We start from the raw sequence: 21,768 nt of genomic DNA, 5'->3' as shown, positions 1-21,768 counted from the left end.
AAGTGTAATCAAGCTTGAAATCACGATTGTGTCTAGAAACTTTAATGGCAAGATGTAGAGTGAAAAATTAGATATCTTGCTTCGTTTCACACCCAAAACCAACTGGATCGCTTAAGAATAAGATAGATAGATAGATAGATAGATAGATTGACAGACAGACAGATAGACAGACAGATAGATAGACAGACAGATAGACAGACAGATAGTCAGACAGACAGACACATTGAAAGACAGACAGACAGACAGATAAACAGACAGACAGATAGATAGACAAATAGATATGTAGAATGACAGACAGACAGACAGACAGAGAGATAGACAGAAAGTCACATTGATAGACAGACAGACAGATAAACAGACTGACAGATAGATAGACAAATAGATATGTAGAATGACAGACAGACAGACAGACAGACAGATAGATAGATAGATAGATACATAGACAGACAGATAAATAGACAGAAAGATAGATAGACAGACAGATAGATAGATAGACAGATATACAGACAGACAGACAAATAGATAGACAGGCAAATAGATAAACAGAGAGATAGATACATAGATAGACAGAGAGACAGACAAATAGATAGACAGACAGACAGACAGGCAGACAGACAGATAGATAGATAGACAGATAGACAGACAGACAGACAAATAGATAGACAGGCAAATAGATAGACAGGCAAATAGATAGACAGAGAGATAGATACATAGATAGACAGAGAAACAGACAAATAGATAGACAGACAGACAGATAGATAGATAAATAGAAAGACAGACAGACACATAGATAGACAGACATACAGACAGACAGATAGATAGACAAATAGAAATGTAGAATGACAGACAGACAGACAGACAGACAGACAGACAGACAGATAGATAGACAGAAAGACAGAAAGATAGATAGATAGATAGATAGATAGATAGATAGATAGATAGATAGATAGATAGATAGATAGATAGATAGACTTGAAAGAACACTTGAAATACACTTTAATTATACAGTAGTTTAATATCGTTAGTTTAATAAAACGTATTACTTAGACGCACGTATCCAGAAATACTTCAATATTTATAATCATGTAACCAATTGGAGAATCGCTTTTTGTACACGTGACTTGGCAACCTCAACGCAGAAGAAAATAATCTAGAGTGGAAGTTTTCCCCCCTCCGTCCTGTAAACATCTTGGGCACATTGCCTGGAGCCCTGGCGTAAATAAGCGGATTAGTCCGGAGGAGATGGCTGGAGAGACAGAGGATGAGATCCCCGGTAAGATATTATGAAGTACGATATTGTTCGAAGTAAATAATATCGTTTATTTTGAATGTGCTTGATTCTCGTTCAGTGTGTAACGGTTCCAGCGCTTAAAGGGAACGCGGATAGCATGTTGTTATGATGTGAACACGTCATAACTATTCCTCTGTCTGCATGTATATATTTCTGAAGGTTTAGGGGTATAAATTGCTACTTGTGATTTATATTTTGTTCTTTGAATACTCTGTCCCGCTACTACCTGTCACCAAGGCAACCACGCCATGTGGTCACGCCTCTTTCACTCTGCAAAAATGCAATGCTACAATATTAAGTAAACAACTCAGTTTAAGCATCTGAATGCCTTTATAGAAAGAGCTAAAAGAGTTTGATAATAATAACATTTGGCATAATAATAAATACATATGTATCTATATATAATACGTTATGTTTTATGATATATTGATATGATATGATTATTTTACAACAGTAATATTTTCTGATAATAACTTACTGTATAAAGCATTACAGTGCAGAGAGAAACTTATCCATGAATTTTATAATTTTATAACATTAAGAACATGTTGTTGTACGGTGTACGTAGGTTGTAGGTCACCAATACGTTTTTACACCATATTTAATCACTTTTGTGCAGTCCTGGTCAAATACCCATATTCCATGTAGACTCTCAATTAATATGAGCTCATAAAAATTCTGTTATATTTTAGAAACGGGAGCCGTCTTCACTTTTGGGAAGAGTAAATTTGCAGATAACATCCCCAGTAAATTTTGGCTAAAAAATGACGTTCCTTTGAGAATATCCTGTGGTGATGAGCACACAGCATTGGTAACAGGTATGATTTATGGGCTTTTTTGGCTAGCTAACTGTAAATAATAATTTAATTTTTATCAGGCATACTTTACGCCATGATTTCATGTGTTTACACTGTCGTTATTTATTCCTGTTCTGTTCAGAAAATGGGAAGCTGTTTATGTTTGGCAGCAATAACTGGGGACAGCTGAGCCTCGGAACAAAGACCACTGTTAATAAACCCACTCGTGTGAAAGGTATTACAGATTTTCAGCAATACTGAGTGTATGCTTTCTGCCATTGACAGCTGTTGAATCAGACACACACAGTTTTACACAATAAAGACCATTTACATGCCATTTTAGCTGTTTTTAGGAATATATATATTTGTATTATTTAGGGCTGTTGATTTAACTCGTTAATTTGGTGCAATTGAGTATATAAAAAATTTACTCAATTAATCATGTCCCTGGACTGTAATAAGGAATATTTCTACCATCAGAGCAATTCTAGCTTTTGAAGCACCATCTGTTTTCTGCAGGGGGCAGTAAGCGAAACTCCAGCTGTATAGGCAACAAGCCACACTAGCGACAGCTCAGAATGAAAACGCGATGTTACATTCAAACACAGCTCTACGGAGCACAATGCCGAATGCAGTGATCTCGAAATGTGTTTTCTAAGTTTCACACTACGTTTAACTTGACACCGCGACCCAAATATGCTGTGTTTATGAAGCGATGCAACCAAAGTCCGTCTGATGCATGTGTACATTGGCGCGTCCAAAGAAAAGACCTTATGATAAATCTATCTCGGCCAGATTGATGAGTTCAATTGCAAAATGCATTGCTGCGAACTGTTGGCCAATGATAGGCTTATTTTCGGTAAAATAAACAATATATTGCCATAAAAGACAATTTTTGTATTGTCTTTTCAATGCTTTACTCGTCTGCCTCAATAATGTAATGCATTTTAATTTTCGGAATTATTATACTTATTTTATATGTTATATATAGCTATTTAAATGTAATTATGTGCCATTTTTAATCATTATACAGTAGATTAATTTATTGTTATTTGAGGGCCTTTCATGAGGGCAACAAGTATTTAAATATCTGATTAAAATAATGAAATAAATGACATATCATGTAGTTAGGTTAAATACAAAATTGTACGATTGACAACCATGAATTTAGTTGCAATATATTGGCTAATGTTTTTAAGTAACAATAAGAAAATGAGTTTTTTTTCTAAGCAAAATCTTCTTAATCCCAATCTGGAGTGGTCCATAATCCGCATTAGAGACCAGAGGGGAAGTGTCTGTGGGGACTAGAAAAAAAATACAGGATTTGTGTGTAAATGAGCTTGCAAACAAAACAAACAAACAAACAAAAAATAATCAGCATGTATAAATCTGTTTATTATATGCTGAATACATTTCAGGCCACGTTTTTCAGACATTAAGTGATAATATTTGTTTTCTTAAAGGTCTGAAGTCAGAGAGGGTGAAGCTTGCGGCCTGTGGAAGAACTCACACACTTGTTTACACGTGTAAGTATATGCAGACATGAAAGGAGTTGCTTTTAAAGGGATAGTTCACCCCAAAATTAAAATTCTGTCATCATTTACTCACTCTCAAGTTGTTCCAAACCTGTATGACTTGCTTTACTCCATGGAGCATAAAAGGAGATGTTAGGCAGAAGCTTAGGGACTGAAAGCCTCAGTCACCATTCACTTTTATTGTCTGACAAAATGAAGTAATGAAAGTGAATGGTGACTGATGCTTACATACTGCCTAACATCTTATGTTGTGTTCCACAGAGGATAGAAAGTCATAAGGGTTTGGAACAAAACAAAGGAAAATAAGTGATGACATAATTGTCACTTTTGGGTGAACTGTCCCTTTAAATCCCTTTAAGACCATGGCAACCAAACACAATGGCAAAAATAATGATTGTTTTTAAAATGGTTTTATTAACTCTCGTACCATTCCTTTGGCCTCACTCATTCTCTTCCATAGTTCATTTTGGTTTTAAATGCACAGTTGCCATTAGATGTGTGCACTGTGAAACATTAACATTGTTAATCTAGAAATGTATAATGTATGTATTTATAAATAGTTTTCTTGGCTGTGTTCACTTTGCAGACCGTGGTAACCTGTATGCCTCTGGAGGGAATAATGAGGGGCAGCTCGGTCTTGGTGACTGTGATGACAGAACCTCCTTCCACCTGGTGGACTTCTTCAGCAAGGCTGGACCAATCAAAATGCTCGCTGCTGGTTCCAATACCTCTGCTGCCCTCACACGTAAGGGTGTCCTGTCCCTCCGGGTCCAACAGTGTCTATTGCTTTCATGAGATTTAAATGAATCAGATTCTATACAATTTAGTTTGGATGTTGCCCTGCGTGTATATTTTAAAGTATACCATTACTTAATATTTATATTGTCTGTAGTGGCATTTATCATATTTGAAACTGTATAAATGCATATATGAATTTTTTGTTGTCTCAGAGGATGGAAGGCTCTATATGTGGGGCGATAACTCCGAGGGACAGATTGGTTTGGGAAAGGAGAGTAATGCACTGACTCCGTGTGAAGTTTCTGTGGGGAAACGGGTGTCCTGGGTGTCCTGTGGCTATTATCATTCTGCCTTTGTCACTGGTATGTATGGCATTGCAACCTCATGTAATACTATGGTCAGTTACAATCTTAAAATGATCTTAAAATATTTCAGTTCTATGTCTGTTACACATTTATATATTATTAATGTTTGTTATGTTACATATTATAGTATATTATTAATATTAATATTACAACTTATAATAAATTACATATATTAATTATAGTATTATTGTTTAATACAATTTTAATGATGCAATATTACATTATTATAGTGGTATAATGGTATAATATTTCTATTTATTTATTAATATATTACTTAATTAATTCATATTTTGGGCGAGTACATTTTTAAAAAAAATTATTATCTATATATATTTTTTTTTAATTCTCTCATCATTTATTCACCCTCACGCTATCCCAGATGTATGACTTTCTTTCCTCTGCAGAACACAAACAAAGAGTTTTCTAAGAACATCTCAGCTCTGTAGGTCCATAAAATGCAAGTCAACAGGGTCTTAATCTTTAAAGGTCCAAAAAGCACATAAAGGCAGCATAAAAGTAATCCATATTATTCCAGTGGTTTAATCCATGTCTTCAGAAGCGATATGATAGGCGCAGGTGAGAAACAGATCAATATGTAAGTCCTTTTTACTATTAATCTCCACTTTCACATCCTTCTTATGTTTTTGTCTATTCGCATTCTTCGGGCATATCGCCACCTATTGGGCAAGGAGGAGAATTTATAAATATTGATCTGTTCCTCACCCACATCTATCATATCGCTTCTGAAGACATGGATTAAACCACTGGAGACTTATGGATTACTTTTATGCTGCCTTTATGTGCTTTTTGGAGCTTCAGTGTTCTGGCCACCATTCACTTGCATTCTATGGCCCTACAGAGCTGAAATATTCTTCAAAAAATCTTAGTTTGTGTTCTGCAGAAGAAAGAAAGTCATAAACATCTGGGATGTCATGAGGGTGAGTAAACAATGAGAGAATTAAAATTTTTGGGTGAACTATCCCTTTAAGAAGGGTGATTCTTAGAACAGTGATCCCTTTGGAATGGACATTTGAAGTCCTTTTATCCATGACTTTCCCATTACCTCTTTATCCTTAATGTACAGTATGGTGGCATTGAATTCATGACATTTTCCTAATTTTGCTTTGATGCTATGTGCTGCTTGTTTTATTTGTTCCAGTGGATGGGGCCTTGTTCACATTTGGAGAAAGGGACAGTGGGAAGCTCGGGTTGTCCACCAAGAAGCTGGCCAATCATAAAGTGCCTCAACAGGTGACAGGCATCTCTGATAGGGTGGTGCAGGTGGCCTGTGGAGGAGGTCACACTGTGGCACTTACAGGTAGTTGAGCATCCATTGCTTCCCCATTTCCTTTCCATGCCATCCTGCTTGGAGAAGACTTCATGTTGTGCATGTCTGTTAATGCAGAGCGCACACTGTATTCGTTTGGCCTGGGTCAGTTTGGGCAGCTTGGTCATGGAACCTTCATATTCGAGTCTTGTTTACCCAAAGAGGTGGAGCATTTCAGAAGGGGCAGAGTTAAACATGTGGAGTGTGGAGAGAATCATACAGCGGTTATAACTGGTAACACACACAATACATCACCTAACAATCTCCTTTAATGTATTATATGCTTCTGATGTATTTCCTTGTCTTTGTCTTGTCTCTCACAAATATTCTTGGTTTCATATTTATATGTAGATATACAGCATATACATGAATATTTATAAATATATATACAGAATATACAGTGGCAAGGAAAAGTATGTGAACCCTTTGGAATTAGCTTGATTTCTGCACTAATTGGTCATAAAATGTGATCTTATCTTCAGACAAACACAATGTGCTTAAGCTAACAACAAAAGTATGACTGTGTCTCGCCTGGAAGGCTGCGTCCTCCAGAGGTCACATTTGTCGGCCGCTTATGTCATCGAGGCGTCTTGTTTCAGAAAAGTGAGTAGGACACTTCGAATGCAGCCTTTGAATGCAACCTTCTTTCGTGGGAATATGAAGGATGCATGAGGCGTATACTTCGTGGGCACTCATAACCCACAATTCGTTGCTTAAATGGAAATGTCTAAAGAAAATGATGCCGATTTGCCCGTAAATATGATGTTCAAATGTAAGTATTGGTAATTCCCAAGTTGAAGTACCTAAGTAGACGGATGCAGAGTACAGACGTGGCCAAAAGTATTGGCAGTGACATACATTTTGTGTTTTGCAAAGTTTGCTGCTTCAGTATTTGTATATAATTTTTTCACATGTTTCTATGGTATACTGGAAAACAATTATAAGTTTTAAAGGCTTTTATTTGCAAAAAAAACTCAATTTATGCAAAGAGCCAATATTTACAGTGTCAACCCTTGTTCTTCATAACCTCTGCAATTTGCTCTGGCATGCTGGATATCAGCTTCTGGGACAAATCCTGACTGATGGCGATCCATTCTTGACTTATTAGTGCTCGGAGTGCTTCTGTTTGTCCACTCGCCTTTTGAGGATTGACAACAGGTTCTCTAAGGGATTAAGATCCGGAGAGTTGCCTGGCCACGGATCTAAAATTTAAATGTTATGATCTCTGAGCCACTTCATTATCACTCTTGCCTTGTGACATGGTGCTCAATCATGCTGGAAATTGCACGGATCATCAACAGATTGCTCCTGGTTCGTTGGGAGAAGTTGCTCTTGCAGGACGTTTTGATACCATTCTTTATTCATGGCAGTGTATTTGTGCAGGATTGTGAGAGAGCCCACTCCCTTCGATGAAAAGAAACTCCACACATGGATGGTCTCAGGATGCTTCACTGTTGGCACAACACAGGACTCATGGTAGCGTTCACCTTTTCTTCTCAGTACCTTGTCCCAAAATGTCCCAAAGAGTCGGAAGTGGGCTTCATCAGAGAAAATAACTTTGCACCAGTCTTCTGCTGTCCAATCCTTGTACTTCCTGCAGAATTTCAGTCTGTCCTTGATGTTTTTCTTGGAGAGAAGTGGCTTCTTTGCTGCCCTTCTTGACACCAAGACATAGTACAAAAGTACTATGCGTGCAGATGCACTCACACCAACCTGCTACCAATATTGAGCAAGCTCTGCACCGGTGGTGACACGATTCCGTAGCTGACTCCTCAGGAGGATACGATCCTGGCGCTTGCTGGACATTCTGGGACATCCTGAAGCCTTCTTCACTGCAGTTGAACCTCTCTCCTTGAAGGTCTTGATGATCCCTTAAATGGTTCTTTCAGGTGCAATATTCTTTGCAGCAATTTCCTTGCATGTGAGGCCATCTTGATGCAAAGCGATGATGGCTGCACGTCTTTCTTTAGAGGTAACCATTGCAAACAAGAACACAATGTTTGTAAGCACTTCTTCCCTCCTTTTATAGCAATCAGTCTGCTTTTATAATCCAATCAGAATGATAGAGTGATTTCACCGGACTAGTACTCGTCCACACTTTCCCAGGTGCTGCTGATATGATTAGTGAAATGATGTTAGCTGGTCATTTTGTACCAGGGCCAAAAAACAGTGACATTTGGGTTTTTGTGATAAAGTAACTTTTTTGGCCAATTAAGCTTTTTACAATTATTTAAAATGCATCTGATCACTCTGCACAATAATCTAGAAACAATGTGAATCAACACCACAACAACTGAAGCAGAATAATTTGCAAAACTCAAAATGTATGTCACTGCCAATACTTTTGGCCATGGCTGTATATACTACGTATAATTATATTAATATATAATTACAATTAAGTACTAGACTAAAAGTACACCTGTAAAATCTATTTTCTTTTCTCTTTACATCATTATAACTCTCTTAAAATATACCTCATACATTACCTTCTAAAGGGACTTTGATCCCTTCTCACTCAAAGCGTTGCGCATGTTAAAGAGTGGCGTGCTGTCATAGCAACCATGTTACATTCCGTTTCCGTTTGTCCTAGGAATGCCGTCTTGTTTAAATGATACTTGTTTAAAGGAGGACACTCAGTTTACTGCAGCCTTCAAAGGACGTGTCCTACCTAGCACGCAGCCTTCGAAACGAGACACACCCCTAGTCTAAAGACATCAACAAAAGCTAATTAGAGTCAAGAGTTGGCAAACCTGGCATCCAATTAATGAAATAAAATTGGAGCAGTGAGTTAGAGCTTCTTTGACTTATAAAAAGCACTCAAACATTTTGAGTTTGCTATTCACAAGTAGTAAGCGTGTGAGTTTTTGATGGAGAGATTGCTGCTGCCATATCACCCTGCAGCTATTGACTGGTTGCCCACTAAAGCTAAGCAGGGTTGAGCCTGGCTAGTACCTGGATGGGAGACCTCCTGGGGAAAAACAAGGTTGCTGCTGGAAGTGGTATTAGGGAGGCCAGCAGGGGGTGCTCACCCTACGGTCTGTGTGGGTCCTAATGCCCCAGTATAGTGACGGGGACACTATACTGTAAAAAAAAAAAAAAAGTATCGTCTTTCGGATGGGACGTTAAACCGAGGTGCTGACTCTCTGTGGTCATTAAAAATCCCTAGGGCACTTTCTCGTAAAGAGTAGGGGTTTAACCCCAGTGTCCTGGCCAAATTCCCCCATTGGCCCCTATCTATCATGGCCTCCTAATAATCTCCATCCCTGAATTGGCTACATCACTCTACCATCTCCTCTCCACCAATAGCTGGTGTGTGGTGGGTGTTCTGGTGCACTATGGCTGCCGTTGCATCATCCAGGTGGATGCTGCACACTGGTGGTGGTTGAGGAGATTCCCCCCTATACTATGTAAAGTGCTTTGAATTTGAGAAAAGCGCTATATAAATGTAAGTTGTTGTATGAAAAAAATCATGGTTAAACGGTTTAACAAACCTTTAACAACTGAAAATCTTTGTGGAGGTAATTCTGGAGGGAAAGTGGACCTTAACCCAAGAGAGATGCTGTGGAATGACCTCATGAGAGCCGTTCACACCAGTCATACTAAGAATATGGCTGAGCTGAAGCAGTTCTGTAAGGGAGAATGGTCCAAAATCTCTTCTGAACGTTGTGCAGGTCTAATCCGCTGCTACCGGAAACATTTGGTTGAGGTTATTGCTGCCAGAGGAGGATCGACCAGTCATTAAATCACATAGTTTTTCCACTGCACTTTGAATTTTTAATGGGATGTGTTTAATAAAGACATGAAAGATTAGAACGTTTGTGTGTTGTTAGTTTATGCACATTGTGCCTCGTCTACAGTATACTTGTGACTTGGATGAAGATGAGATCACGTTTTATGACCAAATAATGCAGAAAACAAGCTAATTCCAAATGGTTCACATACTTTTCTTGCCTCTGTGTGTATATATATATATATATATATATATATATATATATATATATAACTTTTCTGGTTTCAGACAGTGGCCTTTTGTACACTTTTGGCGATGGTCGCCATGGCAAACTAGGTCTTGGAGAAGAGAATTTCACCAACCAGTTCAAGCCAACTCTGTGTCCAAGATTTCTCAACTACCACGTAGAGTCTGTATGTATTATTGCCACACAATCTACATCTTATAATATCTACATATGTAAACCTAAAGCCCCAATGAAATGGTTTGAGGAAAATACATTTCTTTCCTGTATTTCCATATTTCTTATTGAAACAGGAAGTTGGGGTAGGACATTTTTAAATTGCCAATAGCGTTTACCTTATTGCTGCCCGGCAGGACCGTGATTTGCTATTTGCTGGTCGGTGGTATCAGGAGGTGGTGACATTCTCATTCTAGAGAACATTTCATGGGACATAAATGTGTAAATGCCCCTAAGAAGATGATGTCATCATTATTTTAGGTCCATCATCCCAGAACAGAAAGACTGTAAATGCTTATAGTTTATATAGTAAACATTTAGGAGTACACTAGCATTTAGATGTCCACAGACATGGGCTAAAGTCGCAAAACTCTAATTTGATTAGGTTTTTATTTATTTCCAGGTGACCTGTGGTGGATGTCACATGCTTGTGTTGGCCAAGCCCAGGGTTGAAGCCTCAGAGGATTTGTTCCTGGAGGAAGATGATGTGACAGAAGACTACTTTGAGAAGTCCTATTCTGTGATACAGGGTGACACAAACAATCAGACCACTCTAAAGAGAAGTCTCTCAGCTCGGTCTAGACGCAGAGAACGGGTGGGTAATTCCTGACGCCTAGTGAAAATACACTTCAAAGTCTACTTTCATTAATGATTTTATGCTGCATTAAATTGAACTGTTGATATCAATATTAGTGCAAATAGAAGAAGCAAAAACTGGGTTCATAAGGCACTTACAATGGAAGTGAATGGGGCCAGTCCAGAAACATTAAAACATACACTGTTTCACAATTAAAGCCACAAGATGTAAACATTATATGTGTCGACATGATTTTATTTAGACCAAAGCAGTTATTTACCGTCATAAGTGCATTTTACTAGAGTGTTTTAACAGGTTTTACTAGCATTACGTTGTCATGACAACCAAGCAAAGTTGTTATATTGATGTAACTTTACACATATAAGGATTATAAGTGATTTTATCAAACTACAAGCATGTTAACACATATAAATTTGATGTCTTGTGGCTATACTTTTGAAACGATGAGTATTTTAATGTTTATCGGATGGCCCCATTCACTGCTATTGTAACTGTCTTAGGGCGTTTTCAGACCTGTAGCTCATTTGATTTGTTCCGAAACTAATATTGTTACAATGTTGCATTTTCTTCTTGGTTTGGTTCACTTTCACCAGGCAACTTTTCAAAACAGACCAAAACGGTGTCAATAAAAGTCACATGAAAGCAAACTGTCCCCTTATTGGTCAGAATCCATTGATATACCTGTTAAAATTATATACCTGTAAAATGGTCTCAACCGTAACACATTTTCAAGTGTTGTTTATGTCACGCTTATGCAAAATGTCACTCCATGGGACAGAATGTGCTTTCCAGTCAGAGGTTGCTCGGCAAAGAATCTTTATCCGACACACAAATGATATGCGATGTAAAATTTGCGTCATGGCTGTTTTTATCCGTCATTAGTTGCTTTTACATTATTTCTGCATTGAGAGGTGCCTGTTTTTATGGCCCGTTCTGGCTCTCGCACACACACACACACACACTCACACACGCACACACACAAACAGCAGTGAGAAGCCACGTAATTATTATTATTATTTTTTATCTATCAAAAAGTTGCTGACGCCGTCCTACCTGTATTCTGCCGCTATCCAAGAGAAGCGATCGTTCTAAAATTACCTCCAATAATAAAACAAAGAAAATGTAAACACGCAACTATATATAATATAGTCACCAAATGTCTTCAAAGATCCATCAGGTTTTTATACAGATAATATTTGTCCGTTGGGTTGGATTGCATTCTCAACACAAGCAAAACATTCCATTTGCAATTGGACCGATTGTTTTGGTGCTGATCCGAGTGTGGTCACCGTGTTCATATATGCATAAACTAACCAAACTAATGGAGAAAACTCACCAGGTTCCAAAACAAATGCTCCAAACGAGCCAGGTGTAAAAACGGCCTTACTCTAAACTCTAAAGGAGAGACGAGTCGAAATTATCTTTTGTGGAAATCAACATTATGCCACAAATTCTGTCAATTTAGCTTAACTTGTATCGAACCAGGAACGCATCAGTATTGTGATAAAGTGAGTAATATTCCTGTGGTCATGTGATCTCAACATGGTGGTGGTCATGAATGTGCGCCCAGCACCATATGTAGAATAAATCAGCTTTTTCTCTAAGACTGACAAGTCTTCATCTCATGTGAGTGTACATCAATTTAAACATATTTTTCAAAGATACTAGTGATTTCTTCCTGTTTAAAAGTTTAGCAGTTAGCAAAAAAAGCACAGAGTGCAAAGTGATAGACTAATCAAATTTAGATACATTTCTGATATTTTAGTTTTGGCTAGAAGAATTCCAGAATGGTTGGTAACTTAAAAATAGCCACTTTGTCTCATAAGAGAAAAGGTGAATTTCAAACCCTGTTTTCGATGTATATTCTTTTCAACAAGTTAAAAGTTAAGACATTACGGTTATGTTTATTAAATAAAGCTTTGCTAGTATAAACAGAGTAAATGTGGATGTGATGTGTTTTTTCTGATCTGCAGGAGCGTTCACCAGATCAGTTTGGACCGATGTTCCAAACTCTTCCAAGTCTGAGTGGCAATCAGCTTAGTGCATCATTAACCGTTCCAAACCAGACCTGGCACCCCCAGAGTGACCAACCCGGAAAGATCCCTTGCAACAGCCTCCAGAGTAACGGTCTTGTATTTTTAGTGCATTTTGGAGATTTTATTAACTTATGGGTCTTTCCATGAAAACCAAAATGAAAACCGAGCTGTCATTTAAAAAAGGACATCATTCACTCATCATTGAGTCTAAGAAGAATGCTCAAATTGTTATGTCTGTCTTTCCTAATAAGTTCCTGGTAAGAGAAAGACGTCTCTCCATGACAGAAGCAGTACGGAGGATAATGAAAGTGTAAAAGATCTTGGAGAAACCACTGATTTATTAAACCTGGTAGGAGAAGCTTGCCATACATTTTTATAATATCTACTGGACACACGTATGTGGTATAAGATATTTAATGGTTTGGCTTATTGAAATTTGTTCATGAGATATTATTGTTTTCAGTGTGAGCTAAGCTAAAAACCTCCCAAATGTATTTTATTTCAGACTCATGTAATGAAAATGGATCCTTTGGATAAGACCCTCACATTGTCTCCAATGCAGAAGGTAAGAGCTCATTTAGAAAACTCCATTGTGTGGTGGGTGCAGCCTTCTTTTAGACGTCTCCCTTTTGCTTGTCTCTCTCTTTTCTTCATTGACTATCATTTTTCTCATTTGCATTGCAGCCTTAACGCTCATCCTGCTCTGCATGTTCATTCGTTTCTCTCTAACACTTTCCCTCTTTTTATCCTCTGCTTCCTGGGATAGAAGAAAGTTAAGGTTGTGAAAAAGCATGGTAAGGAAATGGGCAAGCCAAGAGAAGACTCCGCCCCTTATAGTAAGAGGGCGGAGCTTTCCCCCTGCAAAGCTCTTCCCACTGAGCTACTTAGAGGCTCGAGTAGTAGCTCATTGCTTGGGGAGAGTCTTGGGTCGAGCAGTCCCCAAAGGATCCCTAAAATTTGGGGTCATGACAAGGAGAATGTACTTATTGCTTTAGAGGACAGAAAGCCTGGACATCACAAACCTGGGGATGGTGAAACCAGAACTGGAGCTGGTTCCAAACACACTACACATCAAACACAGCTGATAGAGTCCAGGGCCAAAGCTAAATCAGATGCTAAACAGTCAAAAGGAAAGGTCCAATTGAGTCAAGACCGCATAACCAAAGCTGCCAATAAACCAAAATTGGTTGAGGAGAAACGTTCGAAGGTAGAGGCCACCCACAAATCAAAAGCAAGTACAAAACCAAACCAAGAAGAAGGAGGTAAAGCAAAATCCAAAGATCAGTTACGAGAAGTCAGAAGCCAGCCTCAAAAGGTTGAAGGGAAGGAAAATGAAGCAAAAATGAAACTAATGGCTGTTGCTGAACAAAATCTCGAACAGATTGCACTTAAGGACCTAGTCCACACAAGTAAAAAGGTCTCAAAAGAGGTCCCACCCAAAGCTCAGAGGGTAAAAGTTGAAACCAACACTGCTGAAACACAAAGCAAAAGTTCTGTTACAACAGAGAAGAAATCAGTTCCAAAAAAAGACTCTAAAAGTATTAAGACAACATCCAGACCAGAACAAAGCCAGTCGCTCTTAGAGGATAACATTAGGACAGAAAAAAACTCAAAAGACATATCTAAGGGACCAACCATGGTCTCTGAAGCTGCTTCCAAATCTGAATCAGAGTCCACATCAGAGCAAATGCAGGAAAATCCTCTCACCATGGTGGCATCTCTAATCCAGGATGTGGGAATCAGAAGTCCTGCTCGTCGTCTTAGAGATGCAGCAGTCGGTCAGTTTCTCTCCCAATCCACACCTCAGAAGATACCCAAACCTCCTCAAAAACAGAGAACTCTATCTGATTCCTCTTCCATTAGTGAGTCTTATGAAGTTCCAAGACAAGAGATGACAAGACAGGCTAAAAGAACAGATGTCACCATCAACGTTAAACCAGAAGTAGGGTCTTCAGATGGGGAAATGGAAAGAAGCAGTTCTGAGTCCAAAACAGAGGCTCAAACTGAGGGGGAAACATACAGAGCGAGGATTGAGAAAGTAGAGGAGGAATGGAGTGATGAGAGAAGTAGGATGACAGATGAAGGGGTGGAGGGGAGTTCTGCTATCACAGAAAGCGAGGGCAAAGTGAACAGAAGGCATGAAACTGAGGAAGAGGATGAAAGTGAAAGCAAGACCGTTGACAAGGTAGAAAATGATAGTGATTCGGACAAAGATAACAATGATACAACAATCAAAGCCTCTAGTGAGGATGAAGAAAGTAAGGATAAAAGTGAAGGAACTCAAGATATAGAGAGTGAGGCCAAGTCTGAGGAAGAAGAGAGTGAGAGCATAGAAGATGAGGTGGAAGACAAAACCAGTAAAATGCATAGAAAAGTTGAAGAGAATGAAGAAGAAGAGGAGGAGAGTGGAAAAGAATCAGTTGCAAAGACCGAAAGCAAGAGTGAACAAACAGATGAGGAAGATGAAACCAGTGAGATGCATAGAAAAGTTGAAAAGAGTGAAGAAGAAGAAGAAGAGGAAGAGGAAGAGGAGGAGGAGGAGGAGGAGGAGGAGCAGAATGGAAAAGAATCAGTTGCAAAGACCGAAAGCAAGAGTGAACAAACAGATGAGGAGGAAGATGAAACCAGTGAGACGCATAGAAAAGTTGAAAAGAGTGAAGAAGAAGAAGAGGATGAAAGCAAAATGAGTGTTGATGAAGAAGAGGAGGAGAGTGGAGAAGAATCAGATGCAAAGACAGAAAGCAAGAGTGAGCAATCAGATGAGGAGGATGAGGAATCAGAGGAGGAAGAAAGTGAGAGTGAGGCAGAGGAAGATGAAAGTAGTGAAGGAGAGGAGGAAGATTCAGAGAAGCAGGAGATTGAGACAGAAGATTCATCGAAAGATGAAGATAAAGAAGTGGACAGTGAAAATGAAGGAGAGGTAGATGATGATGAGGAGGAGAGTGAGGAAGATAAAGGGGAGGAGGAAGAGGAGAATGAAACAGAAGAAGACAAAAGTTGTGATGACACTGAAGACGATGAAGCGACAATTGTGAATGATGAGGAAGAAGATGAGAGTGAAAATGAAGAGGAAGGCGAAGAGGAGAGCAAAGATGAGGAGGAAGAGTCAGAAGAAGAAGGTAATGAGGAAGAGGACGCAGAGGAGGAGGAGGAAGAAGAAGAAAGAGAGGAGAAAGAAGAAGCTGAGGATGAGGAGGGAGAAGAGGAGGACCGAAAAGAGGAAGAGGAGAGTGATGAGGGAGGAGAGGAAGAGGAGGAAAGCAAAGATGGAAATGAAGATGAAGAAGAAGAAGAGGAGGAGGAAGAAGAAGAAGAAGAGGGGGAGAAAGAAGAAGCAGAGGATGAGGAGGGAGAAGAGGAGGACCAAAAAGAGGAAGAGGAGAGTGATGAGGGAAGAGAGGAAGAGGAGGAAAGCAAAGATGGAAATGAAGATGAAGAAAAAGATGATGAGGAGGAGGAGGAAGAAGAAGAAGAAGAGGAGGAGAAGGAAGAAGCAGAGGATGAGGGAGAAGAGGAGGACCAAAAAGAGGAAGAAGAGAGTGATGAGGAAGAAGAAGAGGAGGAGAAAGAAGATAAGAATAAAAGAAAGCTGAGTAGAAAACCAAAGCTAAATGTGAAAACGACAAAGCAGCCAACGAAAATGAAACGGCCCACAACAAAAGGCGACATGTCAGACAATGAATCCCATGAGTCTCAGCAGTTTTGGGATGATGTGCTGCCTCAGTACCTCAATTTGAAATAAATCTGCAAGCTCAAACCTCTTGTCTGCTTCTATAGCTACAGTACGAACAACAGCATTATGTGGATGTTTTGCTTTTTATTTTGTGCTAAAGGCCTTTTCACAACTTTGATTATGTTTTTTCATGTATTTATTGTTTTTTAATATTTATTTCACCAATAATATTCTTGCATTTCATTTAAAAAAAATATTATTTTACATTTTTACGGAAATGTTTTAGATTTTTTAACTTTATTTCATTCATATTTTTTTTTTTTGTAACGCTTTCAAAAGTAATAATCTGCTCTTGCATTATGAGGACCTCATGATGTGCCTTGGGATGTATGGATCTTATGGACAACTATGTTCTTTAACTACCATTTGTGCTCGATTTAAAGTGACCTTGAATCAACACTAAAATGTTTTTGCAATAAAACAGGCATATTTGAAGATGTCTTTTAAGAGATAGTTCACCCAAAAATGAAAATTATATAATCATTTACTCCCTCTTATGCCATCCCAGATGTGTATGAGATTTTAGAAGAATATTTCAGCTCTGTAGATCCATACAATGCAAGTGAATGGTGACCGAAATTGTGAAGGTTGAAAAAGGCAGCATAAAAGTAATCCATAAGACTCCAGTGGTTAAATCTATATCTTCAGAAGCAGTATGATAGGTGTGGGTGAGAAACAGATCAATATTTTTTGTTTTTGTTTTAAGATAAATCTCCACTTTCACTTTCACATTCTTCTTCTTTTGATTTTGGTGGCGATTAAAATTCTTGGTGCATATCTACTGGGCAGGAAGAAGAATTTATAGTAAAAAAAAGGACTTAAGTGTGGGTGAGAAACAGATCAATATTATATATCACCACTGGAGATATTTTTGGAACCAGTGGATTACTTTTATGCTGCATTTTTGTGCATTTTGGAGCATTAAAATTTTTGTCACCATTCACTTGCATTGTATGGACCTACAGAGCCGAAATATTCTTTTAAAATCTTTGTTTGTTTTCAGCAGAAGAAAGAAAGAAAGTCGTACACATCTGGGATGGCATGGCATGAGGGTGAGTAAATGATGATGAGAATTTTAATTTTTGGGTGAACTGTCCCTTTAAGTCAGAACTGTCAAGTAAAATAGCAGTTCTGATGATCTGCATGACTAGAAGAAAATATTTTAAGAAAACAAAAAAGAGTTCAAGGTTTGTCAAAAAAGTAGCATTTAAATAAAACTTTGCGACATGTACTTGTTATATGGTCTACGATGTTTTTTATGTTAAAAGAAGTCAATAAAACTTTCATCCCCATTTGTTTTCAAGCTAATACTTTGGTGTTTTATTTTTTCCTATTTAGTATTTTTGTCTTTTACATTTTTTTTTTTTACAAAAGCACAGATTATCCATGATAAAATGGCATGTGCATTAAATGAAGAACAATACATACTGACATGAAAGATACTATGTATGATCTCAAGAAGTACCAGAGAACTTCCGCAGCAGAATAACCAGATCCATGGTACATACTGTATGCATTGTAATATGCAAATATAGAAAGTCAGGCAGATGCAATTATGCAGATCACAGAAAACCCTTCACCGTACAGGTGAGGCCTTACTGGATACTCCCTATCTAGACACCAGGTCTACTTGTGGTTCTCTAGTCCTCCTAAATAGAGCCATAGTTCCTGTATCCAAGTGCTTGTGTTTATGTGTGTAGTTTGAGTTCTTCAAACCTTACTTTGACATACAGGAGCCTGTCTGCATTAGTTACTAAATGATTACCTCTTTTCACACTTCTTGCAGGATAAAGGTCACCAAACTCTCGAGTTTTGCACAGATGAGACCAATGGAAAGGAAGGAAACATAGAGAAAGAAGATGAGGAGGAAGAAGCGGATGATGATGACGACGACGATGATGATGTGGAGGATGAGGAACAGGAGGCTGATGTAGAAGAAGGGGGAAAGTTGGAGGAGAATGAGGATGTTTTAGATGAGAGGAGAAAGCAAACGGAAAAGCAGGAGCAAAGGATTATAGAGCCAGATTTACAGGTATCCTGAAACGAACCATTTATTTATGGAATAAATCACACACAAGTGAAAATTGAGAGTTTTATGGCAAAAGCTGCAAATAGATTCTTCAAATAAAAAAAATGTTTTTTTTTGTTTCATGAAAAAACATTTTTGGGTGAATAATTCTTTGAAATACAGTGCCTCTGATGTTATTATTGCTTTTTAGGAATGTACCTGTGTTAAAGGAATATTCCGGGTTCAAAACAAGTTAAGCTCAATCAACAGCATTTGTGTCATAATGTTGATTACCACAAAAAAAATTTTTGGGACTTTTTTTAAAACTTTTTTTGGTCAATGGAGCCAATTCGTAAACATTAAACATATACTCGCTGTTTCAAAACTATAGCCACAAGACGTGAATAAAAATGCGTTGTTGACATGATTTTAGTGGGATTAAATCACTTACTAACCTTTTCTGTGTAAAGTTATGTCCAATTTTACAACTTCATTGCATTGACGACTTAACGGCGCAAACACTAAAATGACCGTAAATACAACGATTTAAACAACTTTACAGCTCAAATAATAAACATGTTTTCACAGAAGAATTAATGTAAGTGCTTTTATAAAATTATAAGCTTCACATTTCTGCCTTTAAACCCTCCAAATAATGGCCCCATTGACTTCTATTGTAAGTGCCTCACTGTAATGGGGCTTTTCCACTACACGGTACAACTCGACTCAACTCTGCTCGCTTTTTTAGGTCTTCCACTGTGGATAGTACCTGGTACCTGATAAATTTTTTTAGTACCACCTCGGTCGAGGTTCCAAGCGAGCCGAACCGATATTAAATGTGACTTCAAAATCCTGCAGATCACTGATTGGTCAGGGAGAATCGTCACTACCAGCGTCACTGGATTTCCGATGATGATAACAGTATCATTTGTTCACGCGACATTAGAATTGTGAAAAAAGAAATGGCTGTGCGCAAAACCACGCCGTGGTCAATAAACGAGGTGCTGACGAGGTGTTAGCGATGAGCAAAATGAAAAAGTCTCTCAGGAAGTGTCTCAGCTGTTGGCAGCACACGGCTACCACCGGACCTACCAACTGTGTAGGGAAAAGTTATAAAAGCTTAAAAGTGACTACAGAACCATCAAGGAAAAGTGGAAGTGATTCGACCAAATGGACGCCATCTAAACCAGTGTGCAATGGGAGGGAGAGTGCCCTGGACAACCGTTGATCCACGATGGAGGATGGTACGTTTTGTTACTCTATACTCTGCTTGAAAGCTTCACTTTATTTAGTTGACAAGCTACTGAAAAGCTTCTAAAACAACCAGGCCCATTTAACTGTTACCCTTGTGTAAGATCACAATGCAACAACTGCTTTATGCAGCACAATGAGCTAGTAGCTAACAGCTAGCGGCTGTGTTATTGTTTTGGTCAGTTTGTGTCGTATTTAAGATGATGTCACGGCAGTAGAGGCGGCGCAGCTATTACGATCAGCCTATAATCCCACCCACGTTGAGATGACACTAAACTGCAGTGGAAATGCAAGTTGAGAAATGTAAAGCGAGTAGACTTGAGGCGAGTCGAATCGTAACGTGCAGTGGAAAAGTGCCATAACCTCGACTTGTGCTGTCGATTGAGCATTGAACCCCGAATATTTATTTAATGATCATTTATAATGAACAAACTAATTTAGCATCATGCCAATAAAGTTCTGCAGTTTTACACAGTGTTTTGATTTGTTTGATTGACATAATTATCTCACCATGCAGAAAAACGAGACCATAAAAGAGAGATCTGTCCCTGATGGACCAATAATAGGTTGGTGTTTCTCATTTTAGCAACCATTCATTCCTGTTGTGGTCCAGTTAAGTGCATTATTTAGTAGAGTGGTTGTGCGCTGTATTGTACGTTGCCATAAGCGTCTACTTTGTACATTAATGTACCGGTAATGTACAGTGATTATAAAAAGCTTGTTTTGTTTTTTTCTCTCTCTTTATTCTGTTGGATTCTGAAGAACAAACAGATCCTGCTACTCCTTTAAAGGAAGAAACACAGTTAGACAAGAATGGAGTCAAACAAGACAAAACAAAGACTCTTTCTGACTCTAAAACCAGGGTATCTGAACTCTCCAACTCTTTACTCATTGTACTAAACATAGTTTATATATACAAAGAGTGTTATGTTTGCTATTGGCTCATGAGTTTGGCTCATGGGCGAGCACCACATAAATATATTTGTGTGCATATTTGGATGGCTATTAATTGATCCATATCTTCTATGCTACCTTCAGCTTTCTATTTTCAAGATGAGATCTTCCAACAAAGGCAACAAGGCAGCAGAGAATGCTGAAAGTCTAGCAGAGAGCACCTCAACAGGCAGACCGACAGCTGAAGACCCAGTTGTAAGATCAGAGATTCGAGGGTCAGAGAGTGAACCCCAGACAGGAACCCGGACCACAGGGGCCAGTCGGTCACGCTCAGCCACATGCAGTCTGCTTTGACACATTCCAGCTGGTTTAGTGTACGGACCCTCAGGTTGGACTTGCTGTGTATGTTGACAACCTTGACTGAATATTAAACTGGGACTGGAACAAAAACTGGAATTAGGCAATGGTTTAAACTGCAGCATATTGTTGGTGTTAATGGGACTGTGCCTCAAAATAAGTAGCTTTAACATAGATCTTGGTATTACATTATATAATGCTATTTCCCTCATGTATGTTGTGTGTGAGTTTTGTACAACTTTTCTATGAAATTTTTATTTCAATGTCATTACTTAGGAGTTAAATTACTGATATGTGCCGTATATCTTAAATATAATTGTGTTTGTGTGCGTGAGTGTGTGTGTGTGTGTGTGTGTGTTTTAAAACCTATTTATTTTATTTTATTAAAATAATATTTTGAGTTAAAAACAAGTTAAGCTCAATTTGTGGCATAATGTTGATTACCACAAAAAGTCATTTCAACTCATCCCTCATTTTCTTAAAAAAGGCCAAAATTGAGGTTACATTGAGGCACTTACAATGGAAGTGAATGGGGCCAATGTTTGAAGGGTTTAAATTGAGAAATGTAAAGCTTATAATTTTATAAAAGTATCAGTTTAAAACTTGTGTAGTATTTTAGCGGTAAAGTTTTTTAAATCATGTTTTTAT

The 21,768-nt window shown here is 38.3% G+C and overlaps 1 protein-coding gene across 1 annotated transcript; it reads left to right on the top strand.

The window, feature by feature from the left end:
* The first annotated feature begins 1,142 nt into the window (after window positions 1-1,142).
* Window positions 1,143-17,003, top strand: LOC127626202 (X-linked retinitis pigmentosa GTPase regulator-like). The gene is made up of 17 exons (XM_052101819.1): window positions 1,143-1,273; window positions 1,984-2,109; window positions 2,231-2,323; window positions 3,552-3,614; window positions 4,210-4,368; window positions 4,574-4,723; window positions 5,886-6,044; window positions 6,132-6,287; window positions 10,072-10,196; window positions 10,647-10,838; window positions 12,815-12,962; window positions 13,129-13,226; window positions 13,383-13,442; window positions 13,644-14,031; window positions 14,089-15,135; window positions 15,268-15,873; window positions 15,925-17,003. Exons 1-17 carry the CDS (start codon window positions 1,243-1,245, stop codon window positions 16,617-16,619), a joined length of 4,296 nt encoding a protein of 1,431 aa, XP_051957779.1. The 5' UTR covers window positions 1,143-1,242; the 3' UTR covers window positions 16,620-17,003.
* Window positions 17,004-21,768: the final 4,765 nt, after the last annotated feature.

Source organism: Xyrauchen texanus, chromosome 32 (assembly GCF_025860055.1).
Source record: "Xyrauchen texanus isolate HMW12.3.18 chromosome 32, RBS_HiC_50CHRs, whole genome shotgun sequence".
Taxonomy (NCBI): Eukaryota; Metazoa; Chordata; class Actinopteri; order Cypriniformes; family Catostomidae; genus Xyrauchen; species Xyrauchen texanus.
Note: the sequence above shows the minus strand (reverse complement) of the source record. Positions and strands in the feature narration are given on the sequence as shown.